This window comes from Lissotriton vulgaris, chromosome 5, assembly GCF_964263255.1.
Source record: "Lissotriton vulgaris chromosome 5, aLisVul1.2, whole genome shotgun sequence".
NCBI lineage: Eukaryota > Metazoa > Chordata > Amphibia > Caudata > Salamandridae > Lissotriton > Lissotriton vulgaris.
The window spans coordinates 295,585,293-295,611,619 of record NC_141693.1 but is presented as its reverse complement, the minus strand read 5'-3'; the positions used below and the strand labels follow the sequence as shown (position 1 = coordinate 295,611,619).

Here is a 26,327-nt window from a genome sequence, read left to right as displayed (position 1 = left end):
ATCTAGACTATGCCAATGCACTCTACACTGGACTTGACAAAGCAGCTAAAAAAAACTTCAACAAATCCAAAAGGCTGCTGCCAGACAAGTACTTAGAACCCGATTCATAAAGATACATACGTGCAGTAAAGTTATGAGAGTGGAGCCTCTGCACTCATGACAGAATCTCCGCACGGGGCAGAATCTCCGCATGGCGCACTGCAGAGGGTGCGCCATGCAGAGATTCCGCACTGAGTGCGGAGGCTCTGACATGAGGGTGGAGACTCAGCAGTCTAAGTTTACAACCTTTGTGAATTGTTTCCATATTCTGGACAGACTCAACCACATTACCATTCTCTGAATGCATTACACTGCTTACCAGTTGCAAGAATAATATCCTTCAAAGCTATCTGCATCACACATAGGCCAATCCACAGTACTAGACAAATATTGCCACAAACTGGCTGAAAGCTCGTTCTCTGTACTACTATAATCTTTGGAATACCCTATCCAAGAAAATAAGAACAATCCACACCCATCTAGAATTCGGAAAAACAATAAAAACACTGCTTTTCTCATAAGTATGACTTAGGTTCTAGAAGATCATGTAACTCGCATAAAATTTAACTAAAAGTTTGCAGGATTGTCGACCCAGTGTCCTAAGGGACCAAGCCCTTAGCATTAGTGGATATACCAGAAATTATTATAGGGCTAATCTTTGTCCTACTTTTGTGTGTGTGTACCAATACCATGGTCTGTGGAACACATAAACAATACTACGCCAATCCTCCTCATCCTGACAGAGATGGCCTATCCTGACATCACCTATTCCTCTTTTGTTTCATTGTCTGGGAGTAATACACTAAGACCAACTGCCAGTTACACCTAGACATGTGACCCAGAATACAGCCTGCAGACACTAAATGGTTAAGACAATGGCAACTTTATAAAAGTGGCTTTTTCAGAATTGTGACTTAAAATCCAACTTTACAGTTAAAGAGGCTTTAAAATGACAGTTCTTTAGAGATCAACCTTGACTTTCCTACTTACTGCCAATTGAAAGTCATCACTTATTGAATCTAATGAACAAACCCAATATTATCCTATTGGAGAGGTAGGCCTTGAAGTAATGAAAAATGAATGTAAGAGCTTTTCACTATCAGGACATGTAACGTTAAAAGTATGTGTCCAACAATACACTACACCCTGCTCTATGGGCTGTTTAAGGGCCACCCTGGGGTTGACGTATTTGTATTAGAAAGAAAGGTTTAGACCTGGCAAAAAGTTAATTTCTCCAGGCTGAAACAGCAGTTGAAAACTGCACACACCGTCTGCAATGGCAGGGCTACATAAGTGGGTGGCACAATTCGGGGCTACAGGTCCACTATTAACATTTAATTTACAGGTCCTGGGTACATGCTGTACTACTTTAGTAGGGAATTACTATGGACTTACAAATAAATTAAGTATACCAGTTGTCTGTAAGGCAATTTCACCATGTTTAAAAGAGAGAGCACGTGCACTGGTTAGCAGTGGTAAAATGCACAGAGTCCTAAAAGCCAACAACAATGGGTTAAAAAAAACAGGTGGGTGGAGGCAAAAAGTTTTGGGGGGAGTGTGCAAAGAAGGCCAAGTTTAACAACTGCTAGCTACAAAAAAACAACTTACTGTATAAAAATTAATAGTCCGCTCTAAAGGCTGTAAATAAAGAAATGTTGGTCTACAATTTGTAACAGCACACTTTCTCGACAAAAGAACAAAATACTTTACACAATAGAATTATAATATTAAAAAAAACACATTAAAAGCGCATAGGTGTTTGAAAACATAATTTGTCATACGGATAAGTATTGGTATCACTGAGTGTAGACCAACCTAGATGAAAGCATAAAAGATAATGTATTCGGACCTACCTAAATTTAGTTAAAATCTTTTGATAAAAAGGGTAAAGTAATCAGGAACAATTAAGGCTCCATCTCACGTCTACTCTTTTCTAAAAATGAGACCCAATTGAAGTATTACAGAAATCTTGTCACTCTTTTTTAGGGTAAAACGTGAATCTAGGTATGTTCAAATAATCATAGATGTATAAACAAATGTTGGCAGCTTAATTCAGCACAAAGTTTTCTAATGTAACAAACAACCATGGAATTTTAGTGGCACTTTCAAGCTTCAAAGAATTCTGAATGCTGTTCCGATTCAATTCGGTAGCAGCGTTACTCCAAATCCTGATTCACAATAATAAAGGAGCTATGTAAGGGTGATCATCCAAATATTCGATGCCCTGCGTTTCATGGTAAACAGAGCTGGTAGTCCATGCTGCATGAATCCATAAGGTCTTTCCAAAAACATTTACTACAACCTGTGGGCTCGAAACATTCACCTGTACTATAACAAACTTTCAAAATGCATTTACTGCTAAAAATATCACTTGAACACTTCATTGGTTTATTGCCTACATTTCTTGCAAAATTTAAAACCACACCTTGGAACTGCAAAACTTGAAGTTTCCTGATTTGCAATAACTCAGTCCATGAACCCAGATAGTCAAAGGTTATGCCTAAATAATAAAAGCCTTAACAATACATATTTTATGATTGATTTTACATGACAAGGTCTCTTGACCTAATTCTCTTAGTCAAAACATGAGTTTTAGTGAAATGTGTTTCTAACTTTAGGTTCTCCATAATCTTCACATTTCCCTCCACTAATCTCTATAGTCCAATCGCTGCCCTCTACATTAGAGCAGAGTATTCTGTATAAAGAGGACAGGTGTATCTTGATTACCAATTTTTGGACTGTCCTGCTTGAGGTCAACCAGAATGTCTTCATCAATATACATGGACACCATGATGGACCAAGGTTTCGTAAAGACCAAGTGTCATTCTCTATCAGATGCAACTGTGTATTTTTTAATCAAACGATGTGAATTGAGACACTGTTCAATTGTCGCCAAACATTTTCTGAATCGTAATGAATCTCTACCAGGACATTTTTCTCCTTTCTCCAAATAGGTATCCTATCCAGGGTGACTCTGCCAGCAATGTTTATGGTAGAGTCAATCAAAGAGATTGGGCGATAATCCCTCAGTATTCCCTATTCCTTTTCTTAAATATTTAGACACCTACAGACTTGGGCCACATTTTGGGTAAAATAATATTGCTGGCCACGTTCAGTACATTAGAAATTATGGGGCCTCAAAATCCGACATAAATAAGTCCATCAAGACCACATGAGGGATAGAATCCATGAAAAATTGACTATTATATATAGCTTTGTTGACCTTCTGAATATGGAAGATGATTCTACTCTCCTTTCCCCAATAACAGGCTCAACTGATGTTAAATTTTAACCCTAAAATAGAGTTAAAATGACAGACCCAGCTCAACGAGCTGTAGTGTTGTCAGAATTAAAATTGCGTATTGATAACATGGTGCCTTCTTTACAAGATTTTGCCATAGGGCAGCAGCACAGGCCTTCCTGCTGCACTGTCCTACGGCGAAAGAAAAGGGCAGGAATGCTCCGTATCTATTAGATGTGGTGCATTCCTATCCTTTTCCCCTGCTCTGGCGCACAATGGGTTGCCATGCGCCAATGCAGGCACCTTTGCGCCTTTGTGCAATGGTATCTGCATTGCAGGACGATTGTTTATGTGCAGGAAGGGAAACTTCCTGCATGAAAACAATCACAAGAGTCTTTTTCCTCTACCTGTAGCACACATAGAAAAACGAAAAACAAGGGGAAAGAAAGGTATTTCTCCTTGTTGTGCCTCCCTTACGCCTCCAATGGGGAGCCGTCATTTTTTACACTGCCTCAGAGTTACGATTCCTCGTAAATCTGGGGCAGTGTCAAAAAGCCATGGGTGTCGCTGGAAACGCCCCCAGCAACACCCAATGCACGCACCTTTAGTGCAGAAAACTGTGTGAAAGGGAACAATATTTATGAGGCAGCATTAAGCCAAAAAAAGTGACTTAGTGCTAACTGGTAAATATAGAACAGAAACCCGCGCCACTGGAGCGTCGCAAAAAGTGACACTCTGGTGGTGCAGCCTCATTGTAAATGAGGCACTAACTTTTCACAAAAGGAGCTGATCTTTTGATACTCTAACAATGCATAGAAAACTCTCTGCCTTAACCGGTATGGCTGCTTTCCTGGCCTTAATTGCCCTTTCATAGCGTTTCCTTATACTGTGTGATTGAGCCAATGTCTCTGTGCACCTTGCAGGGGGGCCCCCTCAACTTTCCTCACGCCACTGCTGGGGAAATACATTTCAATGCTGCAGGTAAATTTGACAAAGTCGTTGAACAAGGGCTGTCAAATCACGTATTCAATTCCTGTGAAGAAGTAATCCTGTGAATTATTAATGATCATTTTTACACCTGACTGGTCTATGTCATATGACTTTGTTGAAAGAAAGCTACGGCTCAGGTTTCTGGGCGCTACAGGAATTGAATGTGGAACTCTTGCCTCCCGGCCTAATATCTCATGAGCTGGTAGGCGAGTGAAAGGAAGGTATCAAACCTATCTTCTTTGTGTTCAGCCCTTGGAGGGATCTTTTTAGTACAGTTTTCTGGACCATATTGATGAGTGTCCAATGCTCAGGAGCAGACTGTGTTGGCATTCAATTGCATCGCTTATTCAATCAAATAAAACTGATATACAATTTATCACATTATCGGGGCACTCGTAGTGCTTCAGGTGGAAGGTGGGCTTTAGGGTTGAGGCCACCCTTGATTGCTGGGTTTGTTCTTAAGCCCCCCAAAGTCGTGTTTTATAATGTGGGTGATGCCACCTGTTTTGGGACCACAATTAGAGGACACGTTGAGGTCCATCGACAGTTAGCAATGAGTGCACCCCCCAAAAAGATACCGGAGAAGACCCAGAGAAGCTTTAGCTGACATTATTCGCACACTGATGCGTGACACGTGCTATTTGCCAATATCTCGTTCAGAGTGGTCTAGTCTCTAGCTGATGTGCCATGGACTGACCCTGTCCCAGCCCCAACCATCTATAAGCAGAGGCTTTTAGCGAACTCCCTCAACTTTGCCACGTGAGGGCACCGTGGCCGACTCCAAATGTCACCCGTGAAGCAGCACGTGACCTCCCATTGGCTGTCCCATTCCACTGCCTCCCGCGCGCTGGCGACCCACCTCCACATTCCTCACTTTAATCTTTAATCCCAGGGAAAGTCATGCGGAACGTCAAAGGCCAGCTTCGAAGAACATTTTAGTTCAGGCAAATAGCCACTGTGCAGGGACATTGTAAGGATTTTGGGGGCCCTGGGCCAAACATATTTTGGGGGCCCTGTTCAGAACAGCTTTGAATTTATGGCTCAATTTCAGCTGTTGTGTGCCCTCTTTGGCCAGGTGCTGACAGTGCACAGGCACACTTGTCCAAATACTAAAAGTGTTTACATCTAATATTCAGGGATAGTGAAGTGTGTTTTCAATATTGTATAACAGAAGCAACTCAGTAATATTACTGCAAATAATCTGTGTGACATCCTCCCATTCGTCATGTGTGAGGTTCTGTTTTGATCTGAAAGAAACTTTTTTATGGATGGTGCATGAAACATAAACACAACATTTCTCTACAAAATGTCTGTAAAAGACCTTCACACATCACCCACATTTTAAATAAATGTAAGTAAAATGGTATTTAAAACATTCTGTTTAAGAACTATTCAAGGTCATGAGGGCAAGACTCTGCAGAACAGTGGGGGGGCCTAGAAAGGCTTTTCCCATGCCTTAAAACGACTCTGGCTACCTGGCCCTCCTGGCTTCACTCCAACCTCACTGGGCTTTCACAAGCATAATCTTTTCTTCCCTTGCCTGGCCAGCACTTCGTTTATGGAAGGTCATGCAGCTAATAGGAAAGTATCCTTCTGCAGGCATAATATGTGCGACAAAGACAAAGAGGAGGGTCATGTGGCTTCCTACTGATATGACATCAAGTGCCAAGTTTGGAAGCAGGTGCCCAGGCTCCCAACCTTATCTTGACTGGTTCTCTGACCAGTCTAGGTCTTTTAGGACCCAGCTGCACGCCATGCATGCGACCGCAAATCCTGCTGCTTTCTAGCTGACTTCTTGCACTCTCTTCTATCCCACTCAAGATTTCTCTCTCCAGTCAGTGATTTAAATGGGCAGATATTGTCTGGTACTGAGTACCTGCACTTCTTTAAATTGAAAGAGAGAGTACAGGAACTTCTCAGCAGTGCTGCAACACATTTAAAGGTGCAGTACCAGCACTTCTCAGGAGCAAGCAGGTACTATAAATAATGAGTACCTGCACTTCTATATTTCCATTTAAGGCACTGTCTCTCCTGCTTCTGCCTTTACTCAAGTGCCTTCTTCTCTCCCTCTTTTTCTGTGCCTTTTGCCTTTGTCCTCTCTCACCCTCTCTCTTGTGTCATTTGCATTCCCCACCCTCTCCATTGCTCCTTATTGCAATTCTCTCTCTCGCTTTGTGCTTCTAGCAGTTCTCACTCTCACTTTGTTGCCTCTTTGCTTTTCTCACTCTCGTTTCTGTGCAAATTTGCATTTCTCCACCCTCTTTTCTGTGCCTCTTGCTTTTGCCTCTCATTTGTACCTCTGTTACCTGCTTCTGCTCCCCTTCCAATCCCACTGCTGTTCCCCACTTCCCACCTCCCCCACTGCTAACCTGTTCTCCTGTGTGCATTTCCTGCCATCTCTAGCTCCAACTACCACAACCCCGCACCCCTCCCACCTCCCAGGACCTACTTAATAGTAGTCATAGTATGGCCATGCCAAAGGCAACCCCGTCTGCACCCGTCCCGCCTGGACTATGCCCAGTGCCAGGAGCACTGATTCTATGGCCCACACAGCTACTCCATCCCCCACTTCTGCGTCCTGAACCCAGGATCCCCCAACCAATCCTGCTGCCGCACATCCCCTTCTTACAACAGTAGGCCCTTTCACCTGCAACCACTGCAACTTCACCTGCCACAGCACACCCACAAACAAACCACCCATTACTGTGAAGACCCCTCTCACGTCGCAACAGTGCCCCACCACCAGCTTGCATGCAATCTGCTCAATACCCGTTCATTTTGCAACTGTTGGACCTCATCTCCACACTTGGAGCTGACATGGTTTTTCTCACCAAGACTTGGCTTAATCCCTCCTCCTCCCCCGACATTGCCACAGGAGTCCCCGACGGATACAAGATCACCTATCGGGACCACATCAACAACCCCGGAGGAGGAATGACCATCATCCACAAAGAGACCATCCGGTGCACCACCACCATGGACAACCCCACTCCAATCATGGAACACCTTAATTTCAGGCTCCAAAATGACAGAACGTCAACCATCAGAGGAATCCATGCCTACTACTCCCCTGGACCACGCCCCAGCTTCTGCAAATCCATCACAGGACTCATCACCCCACTCACCAATGACTTGATATTCCTCTGCGACCCATATTTCCACCTCAATGATCATAGCGACACCATCACCACCAACTTCCTCGAATGCATGACCAACATAGTACTCACCCAACTTGCCCACAACCCCACTCACACTGCAGGACACATGCGGGTCTCCATATTCACTTTCAGCAACTGTGTCAAATACAGCCATGTCACCAAACTCACCTGGACCGACCACCACATGGTCCATTTCAATGACACCAGCCACACACCACCATCCACCACCATTCACACTATGTACTCTGTAGCACACCCCCACCACTGCTGGAGCAATATTTTCAAGACCCAATGGACTGACACCCTCAATGGCTCCATTCTTGATACCGCCACATCCATTAACCACGAACTTCAACATCTGGATCATGAACTACGCACACAAGATTGCATTAATCAAAGACAGCAACTCCAGGATATCCACAAAATAGACCTGCTGGTACACCGAGGAACTTAGAGCAGCAAAACGCATTTTCAAACAACTGGAAAGAAGATGATGCACTAGCAAAGACACCACCGACCGAAGCTCCTTTAGGACCTCTCTAAATCTCTACCACTGGCCACTGAGGGAGAAGAAAAAAGACTCCCTAGCTGCTCGCAAAGACTCTAGCTCCAACCATAGCAAGGAACTGTTCAACATCATCAAGGAGTTCTCCAATCCCACAGCCACAGAGAACAGCATCACCCCCTCACAGGAGCTCTGTGACAACCTTGCCAATTTCTTCCACAACAAGATCTCCACAATCTACAAAAATCTCAAACCCCAGCCCAAGCCGACAAACTTCCTCAACCTACACACCCACACCATAACCCGCGCAGACCTCCAGCTGACCACATGGAACCTGCTTACTTCCCGGGAAACAGCAACCATCATAAACTCCATCCACTCAAGGACCCCAAAGGACCCCTGCCCACACCACATCTTCAACCTCTGAAGTGACAGGATCAGCCACAAACTCACCTTGCTGCTCAAAGCTCAATAGCCATGGCCACCATCTCAGAAGACTGGAAATACGCTGAGATAAAATACCTACTCAGGAAGCCGTCAGCCGAGTCGAGCAATCTCAAAACCTACCGGCCCATCTCCTTCCTCCCTTTTCCAGCAAAGGTCCTGGAGAAACAAACAACTCACTGAACAACTTGTGTAGAACCAGCCCCTCGATTCCTCTCAGTACGGATTCTGCAGCAATCACAGCACAGAGACCGCCCTGATCACGGCCAAGGATGACATCTGAGCCCTCCTTGGCCAAGGAGAGACTGCAGCCCTGATCCTCCTCAACCTCTCACCAGCTTTCAACACCGTATCCCACCACACACTGATCACCAGAGTACACAATATCGGCATACAAGGGGCCGCTTTCCGATGGATCATTCCTCACTGGAAAGTCTGCCTACCGCCCTTCACCTCTGAACCCAAGGAAATCATCTGTGGTGGCCCTCAGGTCTCATCCCTCACCCCCACCCTCTGCAGCACGTACATGACACTCCTGGCCAACATCGCCAGATCCTACGGATTTAACATCATATTATACACAGACAATAATCAGCTCACCCTCTCCCTCTCCAAGGGGCCGGAAGCTCAACACTGATAAAACTGAAGTACTAATCATCAGCAACAACAACCCTCCCTGGAATGCTTCCTGGTGCCAAGGATGATGCGGAGGTTTCTGGCATGGTCTGACGGGGAGGGTGCTGGTCCTAGTGAACCAGCACCCTCCCCCTCAGACCATGCTTCTCAGCCTTCTCTCCATGATCCTTTTATCATCCTCTTTTCCATTCACCTCTCTGCACCCTTCTCTACATCCCCCCCTTTTCTACATCCATCCCTCCATCTTGCTCTTCATTCTCCCATCTCTGAATTCATCCATTCATCCTCTCTCCATCCTCCTGCTCTCTATCTCCTCTCTACATTCTTTTTCCCTAACACTGCAAGGGGTTTTGTGAGGTTTTTTTTAACAGACAGGAGACTCCGGTTGAAGTCAAAGGAGGCATAAACACATTACATTTACACAGAAGTGTCCAATGATTACCCCCGCCCTCAAGCCGCTAAAGTGCATGGGAGTTAATGACGCCCCTGAGTGCACTTTCTAAGGGTTTGAAGCTTGGCCTGCTTCGGTGATTGAGCAAGAGCCGCACAGCTCCTAAAAGCCGCGCAGCTCCTAAGCGCCTTGTGTTCGGAAACGGACCACGGACGCAGAGGAGCTCTCGCAACGGGTTCTTTTGTCTTGCATTCTGTGCTTACAAACAGGTGGCCTTTTTTCTGGGGTCCACGGAAAAATCACAGTTGTATGTCTGAGTCACCCCGACACCCCTGAGGTCTGTGGCTGGAGTCTGCGTCATATAGGAACACTGCGGGCATGCAGATGTGATCGGACTAGTTATTCAGAAAGCCGTGACGCTGGTGCCTTGAGTGACCCACGTGACCGTGAGGACTCTGGCTGCCGTCTGAGGTTTCTGAACACCCCGGAGACCTGTGTTTAGGGTCTGCGTGGTCCACGCGCCCTTATCACGCCTCTGGTGGGGGGTCTGAGTTATGCGGACGCATCTCGGGGACATTGGTTGTGTCTTGTGTGTGGTCTGCGTTATCTGAACGCCTGTGGTTAGTCAGGTGAATGTTCGCGCCCTCTGAGGACTCTGGCGGAGGTCTGAGTTAATCTGGACGCGCTCGTGCACCCTGTGGTACGGGTTTGACCCCTTGAGGCCTCCGTTTTGGGCCTGGTATCCGAAAACACCGGTTTTGCGGTCAGACTAATTCCTTCCTGCATCCACTCATTTTCGAACTGCCGCAGACGATATATTCCCCAGAGGAAGAAAAAAACACACCTGGCACGCATTATGAAATAAAACGGTATTTTTAAATCCACTTTAATGAACAATAGCGGGAAGTCATTTGGCGTCCGCTGGTGTTTCCTAAGTCGTCAACGAGCGCCCCCTCAATGCCTGGCGTCCATCCCGGGCCTCTGGCACATGCGCTTAGGGGACGAATGCCAGAAAAAAAATATATTTATCCTTTTTCACAAACACCTTGGGAGCACAGAGGCGCAATGGATAGTGACTGTTCAAAGCGAGCATTGGCTGACCTTTGGTCTCCAGGCTCGCACTTTACACGCTTGCGATGTAAATGTTGGTGATTTTGAATATGGTGGACTTTTACTAATACCTAGAGTGTAACCTACCTATAGGAAAGTCGGGAATTTGTAGGAGCCCTTTCCAAGATGATTGACACACACCATACTTACTAATTTTATGTTCTTTAATTGTCTGAGGCAATGAAAGATTTGTTTTTTGTGGGGCGTTTTGAACCCTGACCCACTCTTTGGAGGCGCCCCGTGTTCATGGTGCCACTTTGGATCTAGTGGCTCCTGTCGCACCATCGCACCTATGGCAAGACTGTCGCTGATTGCCGCATAGGCTTCCATACAGTAGGATTCAGTCGTGCTCTGGGTGTGCCTCAGCTCTGATGGTGGCAGTGTACCTACTGGCAGCTTGTCTCCAGCAGTGCATTAGCGCTCTCCTCCAGTGGTGCCCTCGCTTCAACGATTCCCTGGTTTCTCTGCCTCCGGTGGTACCCAAGGTTCCGATGGAGCTTTTGGCTGCCATAGCGGCATTAGCTTTGATGGTGCCCCTGGCTAAGATGGCAGGATAGCTCAAATGTCCCGCTGGATTCATTGGCACTGGAGCCCCAATGGCCCCTGCCTTCCAAGGCTCTACAGCTCCGCAGCTTACCTGGTGCTGCAGCTCATACGACTCTCTGGTTTTAAGGCAAATGATTCATAGTCCCCAGGCCCCAATGGTGGATTATCTTAAATGACTTCTTATTTCCAATGGTATTATAACTGAAAAGGTTCTAATGGTCCAACCCCTATTATGGCTCCCTGGTTTGAAGGCACTATAGATCAAATAGCTTCCAGTTTTCTCCCATGACCCAGGCGTAGAGTATATGGGTTGGTGGCATCATAGCTCAAAAAGGTTCCTTGGTTCTAGGGGCACCCTTGATGGCTTCTGGCTTCAATGGTATCTTGGTGCAAATGTCTCCAATGACACCAAATCACCTGACAAGGATGGCGTCAGAGCGGTAATTGTGCCCTAGACTCTGTCTCAACTACTTACAAATGCTGATTCGTGCAACCTGGGTTTGAAGGTTTCTGGGGTCTCAAGGGGTCTCCACCACAGCATCTTAGACATAGCCTAGCTCTTGGCATGGTACCACGTTAGTAACAAAACAAGACATTTAAGGCAAGCAAAATGGAGAAAGCTGGTATAAAACAAATCTGAATTACACTCTCTGCTTGAGGCAAAGTAAAGTTCAGTGCAATCATGTAGTAAACAATGCATAAACCATCAGCAGAGGCCGAGGCCAGGAAAGTGTTAAGGGAAGAGCCGTCCAGAGTGGCTCTTAGGACCAGCAAAGAAGACACAGAGAGAAACAGGATCAGAAATCTTGAAAACAGGCTAGGCAAACTCGAGTGAAGGAACGAGGAATGGCCCAAAGAGTCGGTCTAGCAACTGGCAAGGGGCTTGGAAGATAGGAGATGAGGTAGAGGCAAGGGAACACTAACAGCAATGGTCAAAGACTGAAGGGCAGAAATAAACTGGGTGCAAGAGCAGAGGATGTGTTAGAGCCTTGGCACCCAAAAAGAGTCAGCAGTTACCCGAAGGACTGGGGGACAGTGTGGGAACCTCTGAAGCTGAGTATGATTAACTTTGTGGGACTGTCAGGCACACTGCCATTGCCTTTGGATGAGGTGTGCCTCTTGGCTCTGCCTTTGTCCTACTCCTGGAACATATCCTCTTTACTTGTGTCCTTCCACTGCTTACTTTTGCGAGCTAAATTTTTCTTTTTAGTTAAGTGCACCATGAGAGTGTATGTGTTTCCCAGCTGTCTCCGTTGAGTACCACTTTGCACTCTCCTCTGTCATTCTGTTACTCTCTATTGCCTGTGTCCTTTCTGCCCCTCGTTGCTTTCTCGCTCGTATGCTTCTCCGTCGAGTACTGCTTCCCCGTTCCACCTGCTACCCGTTGCTACACCCTTACACTGCCTATTTCTCTTGCTGACTCCTCCCACACTTCCACTCCTGTTGCTGCCCCCTTCCTGTTACTGCCCCCTCCACACAAGCAGTCTTTTCATACACAGTCATTGATTCGTGTTTTTTTTTTTGCAGAGGACTATGCAGCCAGTTGCAGATGGACAATCAGCTTTGCACTGCTATTTCGTTTAATTTAACGATTCATCCCGATCGACCAATTAAAAAAGTAACGCCCACTTCATTTTATAAACGACCATATGTAACAGAGCATGCACATGTCTACAAAACAATACGGCCATGTTATAGCACACGATTCTTTCCCGTTTCCGTCTCGCAGCGCTGCATTTTGTTGACGCTGTACGGCATCATGCACACAAGGCATTGTCAAAGCCAGATCTACGGGCTTTGCCAATGTTTGTTTGTAAGACGAGCTGACACACTAAACCGTGATAATAGTGAATGCAACCGTTTCTCATGCTCTGCGCATTGTCTGATTGAAACCGAGACTTCTCTATTTTTTATGTCAATAGAATTCTGGGCAGCGGTCCTCATGTTTTTTTTGACAAATTAAGCATTTCCCGCAATTGTATAACCAGCTGTACAAGCATAAGAATATTCCATTAGGCTTATTTTGCAAGAGTCCTTCACAAGCAGTACAAACAAGGTGCAGAGGGAATCCGAAAACGTCGCCAAGTAAATCAGAAAAAGGGATAGGAAATTCATATTGAAACATTTACTTTGAAAGGGAAGGAGCGGGCTGTGATGGAACTCAGATAGCTGCCTCGAACCCTGACTGCCTCTCACAGCATCCTTGGGGTGGACCTGCGAAGAAACTGTGACAAATGTGCAGCCCTGTAAAGCACATCTTTCGAACAGATTGACTAAAAGCCGTGAGTTTTACAAGCAGTCGTATTAAATATTCTAATATGTTCACCGTGTGCTAATCACACTCAGCCCTCTAAAAAGATGTACGTGGGTTCAACTTCCAAGAAATCTTTGGAAGAGAATGGTGTATTTTTCAGAACAATTTCCACAAAAACTGGGCAAACCTAATTGTCTGGGTATGTCATTTGCCATGATCCTCCTACCAGATGTCTTCACTTCTACCATCCCTTCCATTTCCTATTCTGCCCACTATCACTGGATTACAAGCCCTACATTATGACTGAGAAGTTATCTTTTCATTTCCAGTTCCATCTCCATCCCTGTACTCAGATCTCGTAGACTCTGGATGCAGACAGGTGGGCAAACCCTAGGGTTAGACATATCTCACATTCTAGACAATATACATATCACATGCAATATAGAGATACCACTCGAGTTACAGGTACCTTACAGATCAAGACATCAGAAATATTTCACACAGCCACAGTAATCATAATGTCATAAAAATCAGTATCTCTTCGGATCTCTACAGTATCTATTCTGATGAAATGCTTTCATGTCATGTCACCAAGCAAAATATCCGCTTATTTTCATCGAATTCTCACACGTATTAATTGGCCAATATTAACACATTTTGCCTCAGAGATAATGTATCTTCATCACGTGTTTGGCATACATACAATATATCTATATATAAAGAAATCCACCTCATTCAGAAAAGTGCTCAAGAAGGAATGGATGGCCACCAGTGTACAAGGAACATCCACTACCATGCATGCGATGGTCACCGTGATACATGAATGGTCATCAATATACTAGAGATAGTCACCAAAGCTCCCTGCACACCCACAGTAAGCCAAGTATAACCATCTTATGTCAGGGCTACATTGTCTCGGGGATGGCTACTCCATTACCCCAGGGTTAAACTCTGCTTTCCTTGTGATGGGAATCATTACGCCAGGGATGGACACAGGATCATGAAGAACGCTGATGATACACCAGCAATGAGGATGCTGACAATACACCAGCAATGAGGGTCATAAGCCAGGACCTCTATAATGTCTGGAAGAGCCAAGGATTCGCACAGAAAGCATGTGATGCACACACTACACCAGGGGCACCATTGTGCCAGTAGTAGCATGTTATGCCAAGTTCCCCATTTGTTTGGGGTGGCCACCGTAATGTCATGGATGCCCAAAGTATGCCAAGGTTGTCAATTCCCAGCCTGAATGCTATTTTCTATTGTATATGTATATATATATATATATATATATATATATATATATATATATATATATATATATATATATATATATATATATATATATATATTTTTTTTTTTTTTCAAGAAAACACTAAGCTACTTCCAATCCCAGCGGACCGGCGAAGCAAACACAGGAGACGGACCACAGGATCTGGCCAAGTAGTTCTTTTTACTGAAACAGGTAAACAGCAATGACGCGTTTCGAGCTGGAAAGCCCTTGTTCACATGCATATATATATACATATTCTGCCCTTTGGTTCTCTGTGTCCGGGAAATGCAGCGCTCAGCGTTGGGTTCGTGATCCCTGCGGCAGAACCAGGCCGCTTCCAATTTGCACACAAACCTCCTTGACAGGAGGATTAACGGGACGAACCCTCGTATTTAAGATGTTTTACTCTTTTTATTCAATTTTTAGCCTTCAGATAGCGTCATGCAGTAAAACGCTATCTGAAGGCTAAAAATTGAATAAAAAGAGTAAAACATCTTAAATACGAGAGTTCGTCCCGTTAATCCTCCTGTCAAGGAGGTTTGTGTGCAAAATATATATATATATGTATATATATATATATATATATATATATATATGTATATATATATATATATATATATATATATATATATATATACTCCGAGGGTTGGACCGATTCCTGTCACTCAGATGGTCATCATTATGCTAGATATCTCCACTATAGACCATAGTAGTGACTAGAATCTTGGACACCCAGAAGTGTGGGATGCTCTCCTCCAACTTCCTTAAGGATAATGAAGGGCAATCCTAGATTCCTAATAGGAAAACTTGCGCATAAGTATTTTTTTAGGCACAATAGTTCTCTAGGAAATACTTATACACACTTTTATCTACGTCTGGTGTGTGAAACACATCTAATCACCCCTGTAATGTAGTGAAAACTATAATGAGGCCTAAGCATGTTGCATCTTCAAAGAGTAATTCTTTATAGACCAGTAAAATTGATTCTCATTTTTTGAAATCGATTTACAAAGCTCATCGTATATTGTGCACGGTCTCCAAGTATCTGTGCACGCAATACAGTGCTCAGAGAAAGCTGAGTATGCTGGTAGGTAGCCTTAAATTAACAAAAAATAAAAATAAAATCAGATGTCAAGCTCAATTGTTGACAATCAAATGAAGATCCTATGTGGTTAGAGAATCCAACTGTAAATGGGTGAAATTGTTGCGCGAGTCAATGCACAAACTTAAGTTTGTCAATGCTTTGCCCATGCAAGTTTACTTGTGTGTTTTCATGAGTACATTAATGCCTTCATTTCAGTGAAATTGTCCCACAATTCCAGAGAACATCAGTGAGGTACACTTGAAAACAATGGAAGAATCCTAACAGGAGAACAAAATGCACCTTTTATGTATCTGCAAGGAGTCGGTCAAGTCCCCCCAGATACACTTGGATTAGTGAATTTCCATAATGTCCAAGTGATCACCAACATATTACAGGCCCACCATTATTGGTCACCTTATGCCCGCCCTATCTCCAACAACGTGTGAGTTGTCTTTGACGCCCTCATTGTCCCCATTAAGCCATAGATTCTCATCTGATGTCAAAGATGGCTGCCAGAATCCAAGCGTGAGTACCAAGGGGACAATCCCTTAAATACTCACTCATCTTGCGTGAACCCGGCCATTGCTCGTCTTTTCAGAGGTTTGCTTCAAGAAGTATCACTTCTACAACCTAGTCAGCTGGGAATGCCAGTCAGGAGTCCATGCCCAGCCACAAGAACTGCTCATGGCTTTTGCTCGACTCCAGAATATTATTCAAATTACATTTCGAAATACAATAATTTGTTCTGAAAGTGGAATTTCTAAAGAAACCATTTTGAATTTTGAATACAAAACAAAGAGACGTTACTACAACGTATAATGGTTAAAACGGATGTTCTTTTCCTTCAATGGCACTACTTAATGGAGGTAGAACTTGTGGGGTGGGTAGGCACAGACAGGGGCTTTAATAAATTAAAAATGTATGTTTTTTGCTAGAACTGCTGTGAGGTGAGGGGGTAAGCAAAAGGAATAAGAATGGGGAGTCAATGGGGTGGGCTTGCATGAGACAAAGTACTGGAGAAATTAACTAAGAACTGTTTACTAGAAGGTGGTTCTGCTCCAGTGAGTAAGGCGAGCAAGGGCAAAGGGTGGGAAGGCTGAGGAGCCGGCGTACAAGTCAAGGGCCATGTGAGCAAACCCTCACTTAAAATTACTGGGAATTTGCTATTCTAGTGATGTGAGGAGGAACAGAGATGAGGAGAACGTTGATGGAAGTATGTATGTAGTGGGCAGGAATATTACATTAAGGGGCAGTTTCGCAAAGATTGAATTGAGGTACAGGTGGAGTTCTACGAAGAAGCCTGAATTTACTTTTACACTTTTTTGCTATTCTTAAAATAGGTGTAATAGTACAGATGTAAAAGATACACCAGGTGCAGGTTACCAGGCATACTAATGTACCTATAATGTTACTTATTTAAGGCTGCCTAGTCCCAAATCCAGATCTGTACACAGGATCCAACATTGTAGGGGGAAGGAGAGTCAAATGTTCAAAAGCATATATCTTTATTTGCTTTCTCCACTTTTAGAGAAAGCCCTTCCCTCAAACCACCATCAAATGTGGAGATGATCTGTTCCTATTCCCATTGTAGACTAGAAAATATCGAACCATTTTCAGGTTAGGAAATGGTTGGATTTCATTTTGGCAAAGTCTATTAAGGTATGGTACCAGAATATAAACATCTTGTCCTAAATATCATTTACAAAAATATCACTAAACCCAATGGGTACTCAGTATTTATCTCAGGTGTTTTCGAACCTGTGGGTCGCGACCAACTGTTGGGTCACCAGCTGATTTTTGGTAGGTCGGAAAGTCTGAGCAATAAATAAAGATGCCTTTAATTCAGCATTTATATTTCACATTTATTGTTTCAAAGATAGAGGTCAAATGACAGACTATGTCTTCTAACAAATTGCTGTTTATCGGATTGGGGATTTATAAGTATTAACAAGCATTGGCAAAGCCAATAGGTTTGCTTGTGCAAGACCTGTTGGTTTTGTCAATGGTTTTCCAAATACATTGCACAGCAGCGCGAGCATGGCTTAAATCTTTTTTTAAAAGCACTATGAAGGAGCCAGCTTTTACTATGTAATAGCATTTTTTTTCATTTAAGACAAGTTACACAGCAGCTCATGCTGGTTTGCAATATGTTTAAAAACAGTGCCAGACCCCCACTAGTCTTCCCCTCTCCTGTCCTTCCCAATGAAACTAATCCTTGTTACCACCCTTCTTCCCCTGCTACTCCCTCTCCACCAATACCCCCCCCCCCTCTTTTCTCTCTCCCTCCCCTTCCTCCCTGGTTTCCTGACACTGTGTTTCCTCAGACTAGTAATGGCTAAACCACTCCCAATTATTATTATGTGTAGGTTTATCATAACTAGATGAAGTTTAATGTCTCTTCCCCTTCCCGTGCCTATTTTATGCCATCAGTGTGGCAAATCCAATTCAATTTTCAAAGACGGAGCACGTATTCTTCTTTATACTTCGTATCATAGTTGGTATAGGCCAGAGACGCCTCACTTTCGTTCATCAAATAAAATATCACATCTCCTTACGGGTTTGTTCGTCCTGGACAAAATTCCCCCCTCTTGTGTTTAGGTATTGCTATGGCCCCAGTGTGATTAGACATGACATAACCATCTATATTATGTCATTATTCAGACGTCCATATCTTCTCCCTCCTTTCTCTCACACATTTCAACATGGCATGTTTCACAATGGACATACTGGAATAGACTTGCTATTCCTTTACCTCCCCTCATCCCCCCTGCCTACTCTCTCACTCTCTCTCCCCTCCCTGCCCTCCGCCTCTTCTTGTATATTCTCTTTGATCTTCAAGAGGCAAGTTCCACACAATTTCTCTGTTGAAATATACATTACGACCATTGTACTTGTGTGGTCGATGCTGATAGTCCTATGATGTTGTTTTATTCTAAAACTGTTAATAAACAATTATATATAAAAAAAAAACAGTGCCAGAGGAGCGCCTAGCATGACAAGGGAGTACGGCGGCAGAAATAAATAGACAGCAGCTGGCAAAATTGACAGAGAGGGTTAGGAAGCAAAATAGATGGGGTGGGGGAAAGTAGAGAAGGATGAGAGTAAAATGGGAGGGAAGCAGGGTGGGAACAGACAGAGGGGGTCGCGGTGTGTAAACAGTCTGCAGCGGTTGGGGGGAACAGATAGTAATGTGGGGGAAGACCTTACAGTGCCATGCACTCTATGAGAGTGTATGACCAAAAGCTTTTTTTTAAAGTGCCTGGAGCAGCATGCTGCCTGTGGAAGGATACTGGCCGCAAACAGGGAGCCGTGCTAGGTCCATGCTCCGCGGCATGGAGTGAAGGCTGAAGCCTGGAGAAGACTGCAGGAGGAGGTGAGCAGTTGGCAGGAAGTAGGAGATGTGACCAACAAGAAGCAAGGAGACCAGAGTAAAGTGGAAGCCAACCAATGACAAGTACATTTTTATTACAGTGGCTTTAACTGGTAGCGCATGCACGCTCTAGGCAAAGCCTAAAAAGGAAGGGTGAGGCTTGGAAAATTGTTTACTTTGCCAGGTCGAAAGGGCAGTTTAAAACCACACTACAGGCTGCAGAGGCTGGCCAGAGACATGCTTTAGAGAGCTACCTCAGTGGGTCGCAGAATGAGTGCTGCAGAAGCCCACTTGTAGCATTTAATTTACATGCACTGGGTACAAGTAGTACCATACAGTAGGGACTTACAAGGATTTTAAATACCAATCAGATGTAAGCCAAGTTTAACATTTTTTAGGGCGAACACTCTGGCACTTTACCCCTGGTTAATGGGAAAAAAGTGCAGAGTCCTAAAAGCTAATACCGAGTTCAGCTAAAGAAGGCGGGGGGGAAAGGGAAACAATCTGGGGTGACCCTGCAGAAAGGGCCAGGTGTAACAGATTTTACTGGTGTTAGCAGCAGGTGTTGCAGTGGTGTTAGGAGCAGTTTTAGTGTAAATGAAGTTGGTAACAGTATTACAGAAGTTAGTATTGTTGGTCATGCTAGGGAAAGCAGTTATTGTAGCAATGGTAGATTAAATATAAGTGGTACTATTAGTAGCACTGATATTTAGTAGTCATGATGGGGGACTAGTTTAAGAGTTTTATAAACTGCTTTTGAGTTTTATGTCAGGTTTTATTAATTTTATATAAACATGAATTGATTGGGTTTTAGAGTTGTATCAAGCCGGGTATAAATTGTATAAGTGTGCCCTGTTTTTATTGGATAATTGGTATTTATTTCATTATTGAGAGTGTATTAAGCTCCTTGGTGCTCCGAGAATGTACAATTTGTGCAGTAGTAATAAGTGTAATGAGTTTTGCTATTTGTTTAAAGACTATGGTCTAAATAAACGATGTCTTTGACTTGACTTGACTAGTTTAAGGTAAAAAGCTGTCCTAATAGTTACTTTATTTCGACAGCAAAGCAGATTATTATAGGATTCATTTTCCATGCCTGATATTAAAAAATATGTGAAATTGGAGCTAATAAAAAGGACTGAATGTAAAGGCCCTCTGAAATGTAATGCACATCTTAGATGAAATGGACGTAGATGAAAGTGACTCGAGTTTGGACTCTGAATTAGCAGAGATCTGCAATGTGCGGCTGGTGAGGTGCAAAGCAGAGTGAAGGGCTAATGATTACTCATCAGTTCTGGGCAACGGACAAGGGGCCGGATAGTCCACAGTATGGGCAGTCATCATGAGAGGGAGCAGAACAATCTACTTCAGTTTTTGGGGGGGTAAGAGGGATTCTAAAGTAAGCAGATGCCACATAAGTAAAATTAGTATTTTGGTGAGTGAGGGCCAAGGTGGAGTTAAATGGCGGAAGAAAATAAGAGGATTTGAGTGTCGGCAGCACAAATGCTACAGTGGGACTTCAGCAGGAGATGGGTCCCGGAGAGAAGAAAAGCGGTGCGGTTGGATGAAGGCGGTCCAAGAATACTATAGCAGAGGGAAAAGGAGGGTGGTGAGGAAAGTCCGTCTAAGTGCGATGAAAGTTAGGCAGTCTTGAGATACCAAATAAAGCTGGAGTGTTGCGGTGCATAGTGGGATCCACCATCAGTGCTTTAAGTGGGATGGTTAAGGTGGTGGGTCTCTAAAAGGGGCGTGGCCTAAGAAGCATAGCTGGGATGGGTGCAGCCTATGTAATAATGGGCGTGGCTTAAAACTTGTAAGCTAACATTTGGTTCGTCACACAGCGTGCCCACTGAGCAGTGTTTGGGAGCCTCTGTGTGTGTTGTTATTGCATCCAGATATAAAACACTGCATTGGATATATACCTAAAACAAGCCCGGCCGTTTACTATGCTTATTAGGAGTATCAAATTAAAGAGTAACTACAATGATTTTCTTGTAAATTATTTGAATTTAAAATTGTTTCAATTCTGAAAAAAAAGAGATTGTTAATTAAACATTACTAATGTCTGTAGAAGTGGTAAGTGGTCTTTGGAGTGTCTGAGTAACTCCTGCTCTACCCTCTACACCAATTTCCTCTTTAGGCTCCGTTATAAACGTATGCCCCTATTCCCCATATTTTTCTGAAATCGTTCCTCAGTTTATCTCACATTTTTGGGAACTGTATTTTAACTCTGTCCTACTGCATGTACTTCCTTTCATCATCTCTACGTCACCTCCCCCACACGAACCTCCCATTCACCTGTAACCACTTCATTTGCTTATACTTTGCCACCGTCAATATTTCAACAGCTGTACACCTCCTTCGCACACTTTCCCACAGATTTGCAAATGGCACATATTGGACGATCCAGATGTGTGTTCTGCAGAGGGGCCACGGTTTGGATGTGCATGTGATGTGACCTGAACACACTTACGACCCACTAACAATAACTGTAACCCACTAGGGCTGCCTTCAGCCTCAACTTCAGAGCTCTCAGTCATGCTCTGTCATATACACCCGTCTGCAACTTTAACTCACTCAAAAACTTAGAGGTGAATCGGTTCACAGTATGCACTACAAAAGAGTCACATAATGTATGAAAAAATACGGAAACACAACATCTGGGAAAAGCAAATTCTCTTAGGGAATGCATGATGAAGTAAAACGTGAAATGTAAAAATGGACTAAATGGCCGACATGGATTACCATAAGTGTTTGTGCAGTTATCCCTCAGGATGAGTAGATCAGTGTGTTTCCATGTAAAGTTATGGACACACCTAAGGGGACTGGTAGTGACCCGTTTCAAAGTCAGTTTTTAATTACCCCCAGGTATGAGCCCGCCAGGACTCGCGCCACTTAAAGCCTCATCCACTCTATCAAACGCCACTGACAGATCAAGAAGGAGGTTTATGGATGTAATTTTGAAGTGCAGACGGGTAGTGTAATGGCTGGCAAGAAAAATGTAGTCCCAGTTCAGTGAGCTGAGGAAGTTGAGATGGAACCCAGGGTGGATACAAGGTCCAGGCAACTATCTCAATGTGACATTTTGCTGCCTGGTGCCTCTACAACCTCAGCAACAGTTTGCTAACTTTTGGGAGCACACATACGTAACCTGTCTACAGCCAAACGCCTCTGATAGATGTTTAATATTGGTATAATGATTCAGAAAAGGGGGTGGTGATGAACAGAATGTCTGAATTAAGCAGACCACTCTTACCCAGTCCAAAGATCAGGGCTTGATCCATCACCGTTTTTCAGCTCACTGCACCATCCCAGCTCAGAACTTGGCTATATGCAAATTAGTCTGACCCTGGCCCAGTGCATCATGGGAACAGGGCAGACCAAACTACCAAGCCAATTCTTTCACTGGAAAGGAAACAAGCTTCCGGGGACCGGTTTCTGGCATTTCAGCCGTCTTCGGCCCGGCTTGCTTGAATCCTGATGGTGCAATGAGCTAGGGACTCACATCTGAGTATACCCTTCCACGCTTATGGTGGACAAAAATGATTCCGAAAAGGGGGTGGTGATGCACCATCTGGATTCAAGCAAACCGGGCCGAAGACGGCTGTAATGCCAGAAACCGGTCCCCGGGAGCTTGTTTCCTTCCCAGTGTAAGAATTGGCTTTTGTAGTTTGGTTTGCCCTGTTCCCATCATGCACTGGGACAGGAACAGACTAATTTGCATACAGCCAGGTTCTGAAACTGGGATGGTGCAGTGAGCTAAAAAACGGTGTTGGATCTAGCCCTGATCTCTTGACTGGGTGAGAGCTTTCTGCTTAATTCAGAGACTCTGTCCCTCACCACCCCTTGTTGTAAATAATATTGGTATAGGCACTAAATCTACGCCTGTACTTCACTGTTCGAAAGGCACCATAGCTTTGTGAATAAAGGGCTTGTTGCTGTCACTGGCATCCTCAGCCTTTCATCCTTCTGAGGATGATAACTGGAATATCTAGCATAGACAGCTGTGACACCTATTGCATGCCAACGCTATTAAAAGCCTAACTTTGATAGAAAATGCCACATAAACATTGTACCGCGCGCACAGAGACACCAGTGCCTGCATACAACACAAAGGGTCACGAAATATGAGACACATAGATAGACCTAGAGAAGAAATGATTTGCACTTCAGCATTTGAGTGCCCTCCTTCCTCGAGTAGGTAAGGTTTGCTCAATGTATATAATGTAATCATGGTGTGAGGGCAAAGACAGAGCTGAAGGCCTTACATGGACTGCCGTGTTGCAACAAGCATGGATTTTGGCAGACCGGCAATGGCTTCCGGCTCTTATCTGTCAACAACATTTGAGTAACTATGTAAACAAGGCAGGGCGCCCATGCGGTAGCTGCACACTGTCCTCCCATGCCGCATAGTCTGAGAAACCCTAGAATTGGGATTCCTCCTGTCAGAGGGTGTCGGCATCGCCCGGTCCAGTCACGTGGGCATGAGGCACTGTGACGCACTTTTAAAAGCGGCGTCAGCACCCCACCCTGCCCGTACGATTATATTGGACAGCAATGTGTATATTGTTTCGCACTGATTGTGAGTAGAGTGCTTAGAGGCACATTAATAGACACCGTGAGCTATTCCAGCAAAATGTTAACACGAATTACAGAAAGATGAACATGGCGCTTTGACAGCTCTTCACATACAAGACGCATATTCCAATCAGCGCACAGCGCTGCGAGGCCATACCAATATATGTGCTTTACAAATACGAGCAAAAAGACAACATCGCATCACAAAACCGGTGCAGTAAGTAACTGAGAAGTTTCTTTCTTTGACAAACCTATAAATTCATACATTTCAGATGGTGGCAGAGTCAGGACGCTATTTTAGCACAATCGACTTTTAAAGAGATGCCTGAAAGATGATGACTTATTTATCACGATTTTAGGTACCCGGGACAAAATCAGCTGTTGGACTTGGATTGCTTTAATTTATTAATATAGGGAAATTCTCAATCTGCTGCTCGGTTAATAATAATTGCTTTTCATGAAGTTGCAGTGCCCTCGGAGCTGCTTAACAAAGGCTGAACAGTACTGATTTCCTTTGGCATCAGTCGATAGAAAAGCTGACTAAGTACGATTGTATTTAATACGTTATAACTTATACTCAACTCAGCGCAGAGTGTGCGGTAACCCACCGAGCTATCTCGGCATGCTTACAGGTGTCAGCCCCCCCCCCCCCCCCCCGTCCCCCTCCGCCCCCCTCCCACCACACACACACACACACACTTGTGGAGCACCGGAAGAGTTTGGCCCGCTTCGCGCCACAGGGGCTGCAATACGCCCTTGTACCAAATTGACCCCTGTGGTTCTGAAATGCGGTGACGCTGAAAGCAGTAGGGTGAGCGAGGCAGTCTTCAAGGATTAGGTTCAGTAGCTGTCTCCAAAACATACTACTGGCAGCCCCAACCCTCCGCAAGGCATCCCCTACAAGAAACTCTCATCTGCTCAGCGCGGGGGGAGCTGCTGCACCTCACTTCAGGGGAGAGCTCGCGCTGCTGCTCTCTCGCGCAAAACATCACTGGAACCAGTCTACGCCTATTGATTTGATAGCAGTGTCATACTCAACGTGTGCCGTCAAACAACCTACGCATCGCACCTTGAGGCACCCCTCTCTGGCAGTAATTCCTTGGCGAGGCACGTACAGCCATCTATCTACCTGTCCTTCGTAAGACTACTATTTGCTCACGAGGAGGGAAGACCATCCCTCGTAGGCTTTTAGGATCAAAGAAGAATTATTTGTATATAACTCCCCTCTCCCCGCGAAACACTTGGTCTCCATGACAAAGGTGGCGCCCGCCAGCCCGCCTCGGTGAACTTTCAAACTCCAGCAGGTGAAGTTTCTGAAGTTTTATCAATGTGCCCCTTTGTAGTGAACGCACGTGCATTCTTCTACGCAGCCTCCTCCGTGCGACGTCCAGCACCGCGGACATGGGGACTCCCTTATCAGGAGAGCATGACCCTCCCTTGGACCTACAGCAGGCATGTCCGCCAAGGTCCCTGCGTTTGCTCCGAACCCATCCCCTCTCCAGAAGCATCTAATCACGTGCCAGGCGGCCCTTTCAGCAGCCCCGAGGCGGTGGCACACATGTGAAAACCAAACACCGGCCGGAACCGCATTCTTAGCAATATTTACTTTGTCAAACCCCTGGCCAGCTAATATATTTAAAACATTCTGCTGCAAACAAAGGACAGTGAAGGGGGTGGCGTGTCTCACCTGCTTCAGGTATGTTCTGTCCCAGGGCCAGCTGCAGCCAGGTGTACAGAGACAGGGCAATCCAGGGCGACATAGCCGCGCGGTGTCTTCTGCTTCGATTCCAAGGAATGGGGCTGGGCGCTCATGACCCTGGGCAGGGGGTGCCGCTGGGTGCCAGCCATCTCCCGAGGGGTCCCATGTCTGAGCCGGCAGCAGCGGTGTCTGCGCTCAGCTGGGCTCCGGTCCTGGCAGGCAGCGTCTCCCCTCTCCGGCTCTGATGCGTTCCTTCCTGGCAGCGGCGGCAGGAGTGGCCAGCCTGCCTCCCGCACCACCCACCAGCCGCTGAAACTTTCAAACTCCTGTCTCCAGGGAGCCCGGGAAGTCTGGTTGCTTCTGGAACACTTTCTTGCAAGTCTGAACTGCTTCTGTGAAAGTGACAAGTCTGTGTTTCTTGCAGTAAAATGTGTAAATCTATGTTACAGAACAATTTACAAATCCAAGTGTGTTCAAGGGGGATTTAGGGGGCAGCCGCCATATGGAGGTCTGCTCCGTGGTTGGCTCCTCAGCTATGACGGAGGAGTGTCCCCCTTGCCAGCAGCGTAAAAAGAAAGATATTAACCCTGGGTTTATTATCGTTGCATTTGGTTCCCAGGGTAGTGGGGGCGGGGCGAGGGAGAAGCAGGCACCACAGGGAGTGGTGTGCACTCTTATTAGAGTGCAATGACGATTTGGCCAGCTGTCTCAGGCCGGCCAAACCGTCATGCGCATTGAAGCTCTCTCCAACTCAGCTGCGTTGCTGAGGTGGAGACAGCAAAGCACAGGCTCCCAGTCTTCCTGGGAGCGCAAATCATTGCTCTCAGGCCAATCCTGAAGCTGCTGTCATGCGTGAAAGGCAGCTTCAGGATTGGCCGCAGTGGAGTCTGTGAGCCGCCGCCCCACTCCTCTCTGACACTGGCCGCCACTGCCATCTGGTATTTTGGGGAAGTAGATCAGTCGGACGACTGCTCGAGGTTTGAGCTGTTTTGGAGCTACTGAATAG

At 45.1% G+C, this 26,327-nt stretch overlaps 1 protein-coding gene across 1 annotated transcript in view; it reads right to left on the bottom strand.

Moving 5' to 3' along the window:
* Positions 1-25,655, bottom strand: part of VWA1 (von Willebrand factor A domain containing 1) — a 476,800-nt gene extending 451,145 nt beyond the window's left edge. The window contains exon 1 of the mRNA XM_086921472.1: positions 25,310-25,655. Coding sequence (XP_086777598.1) covers positions 25,310-25,382 — 73 coding nt within the window. The 5' untranslated portion in view covers positions 25,383-25,655. The remainder of the gene's footprint in view (positions 1-25,309) is intronic.
* Positions 25,656-26,327: the final 672 nt, after the last annotated feature.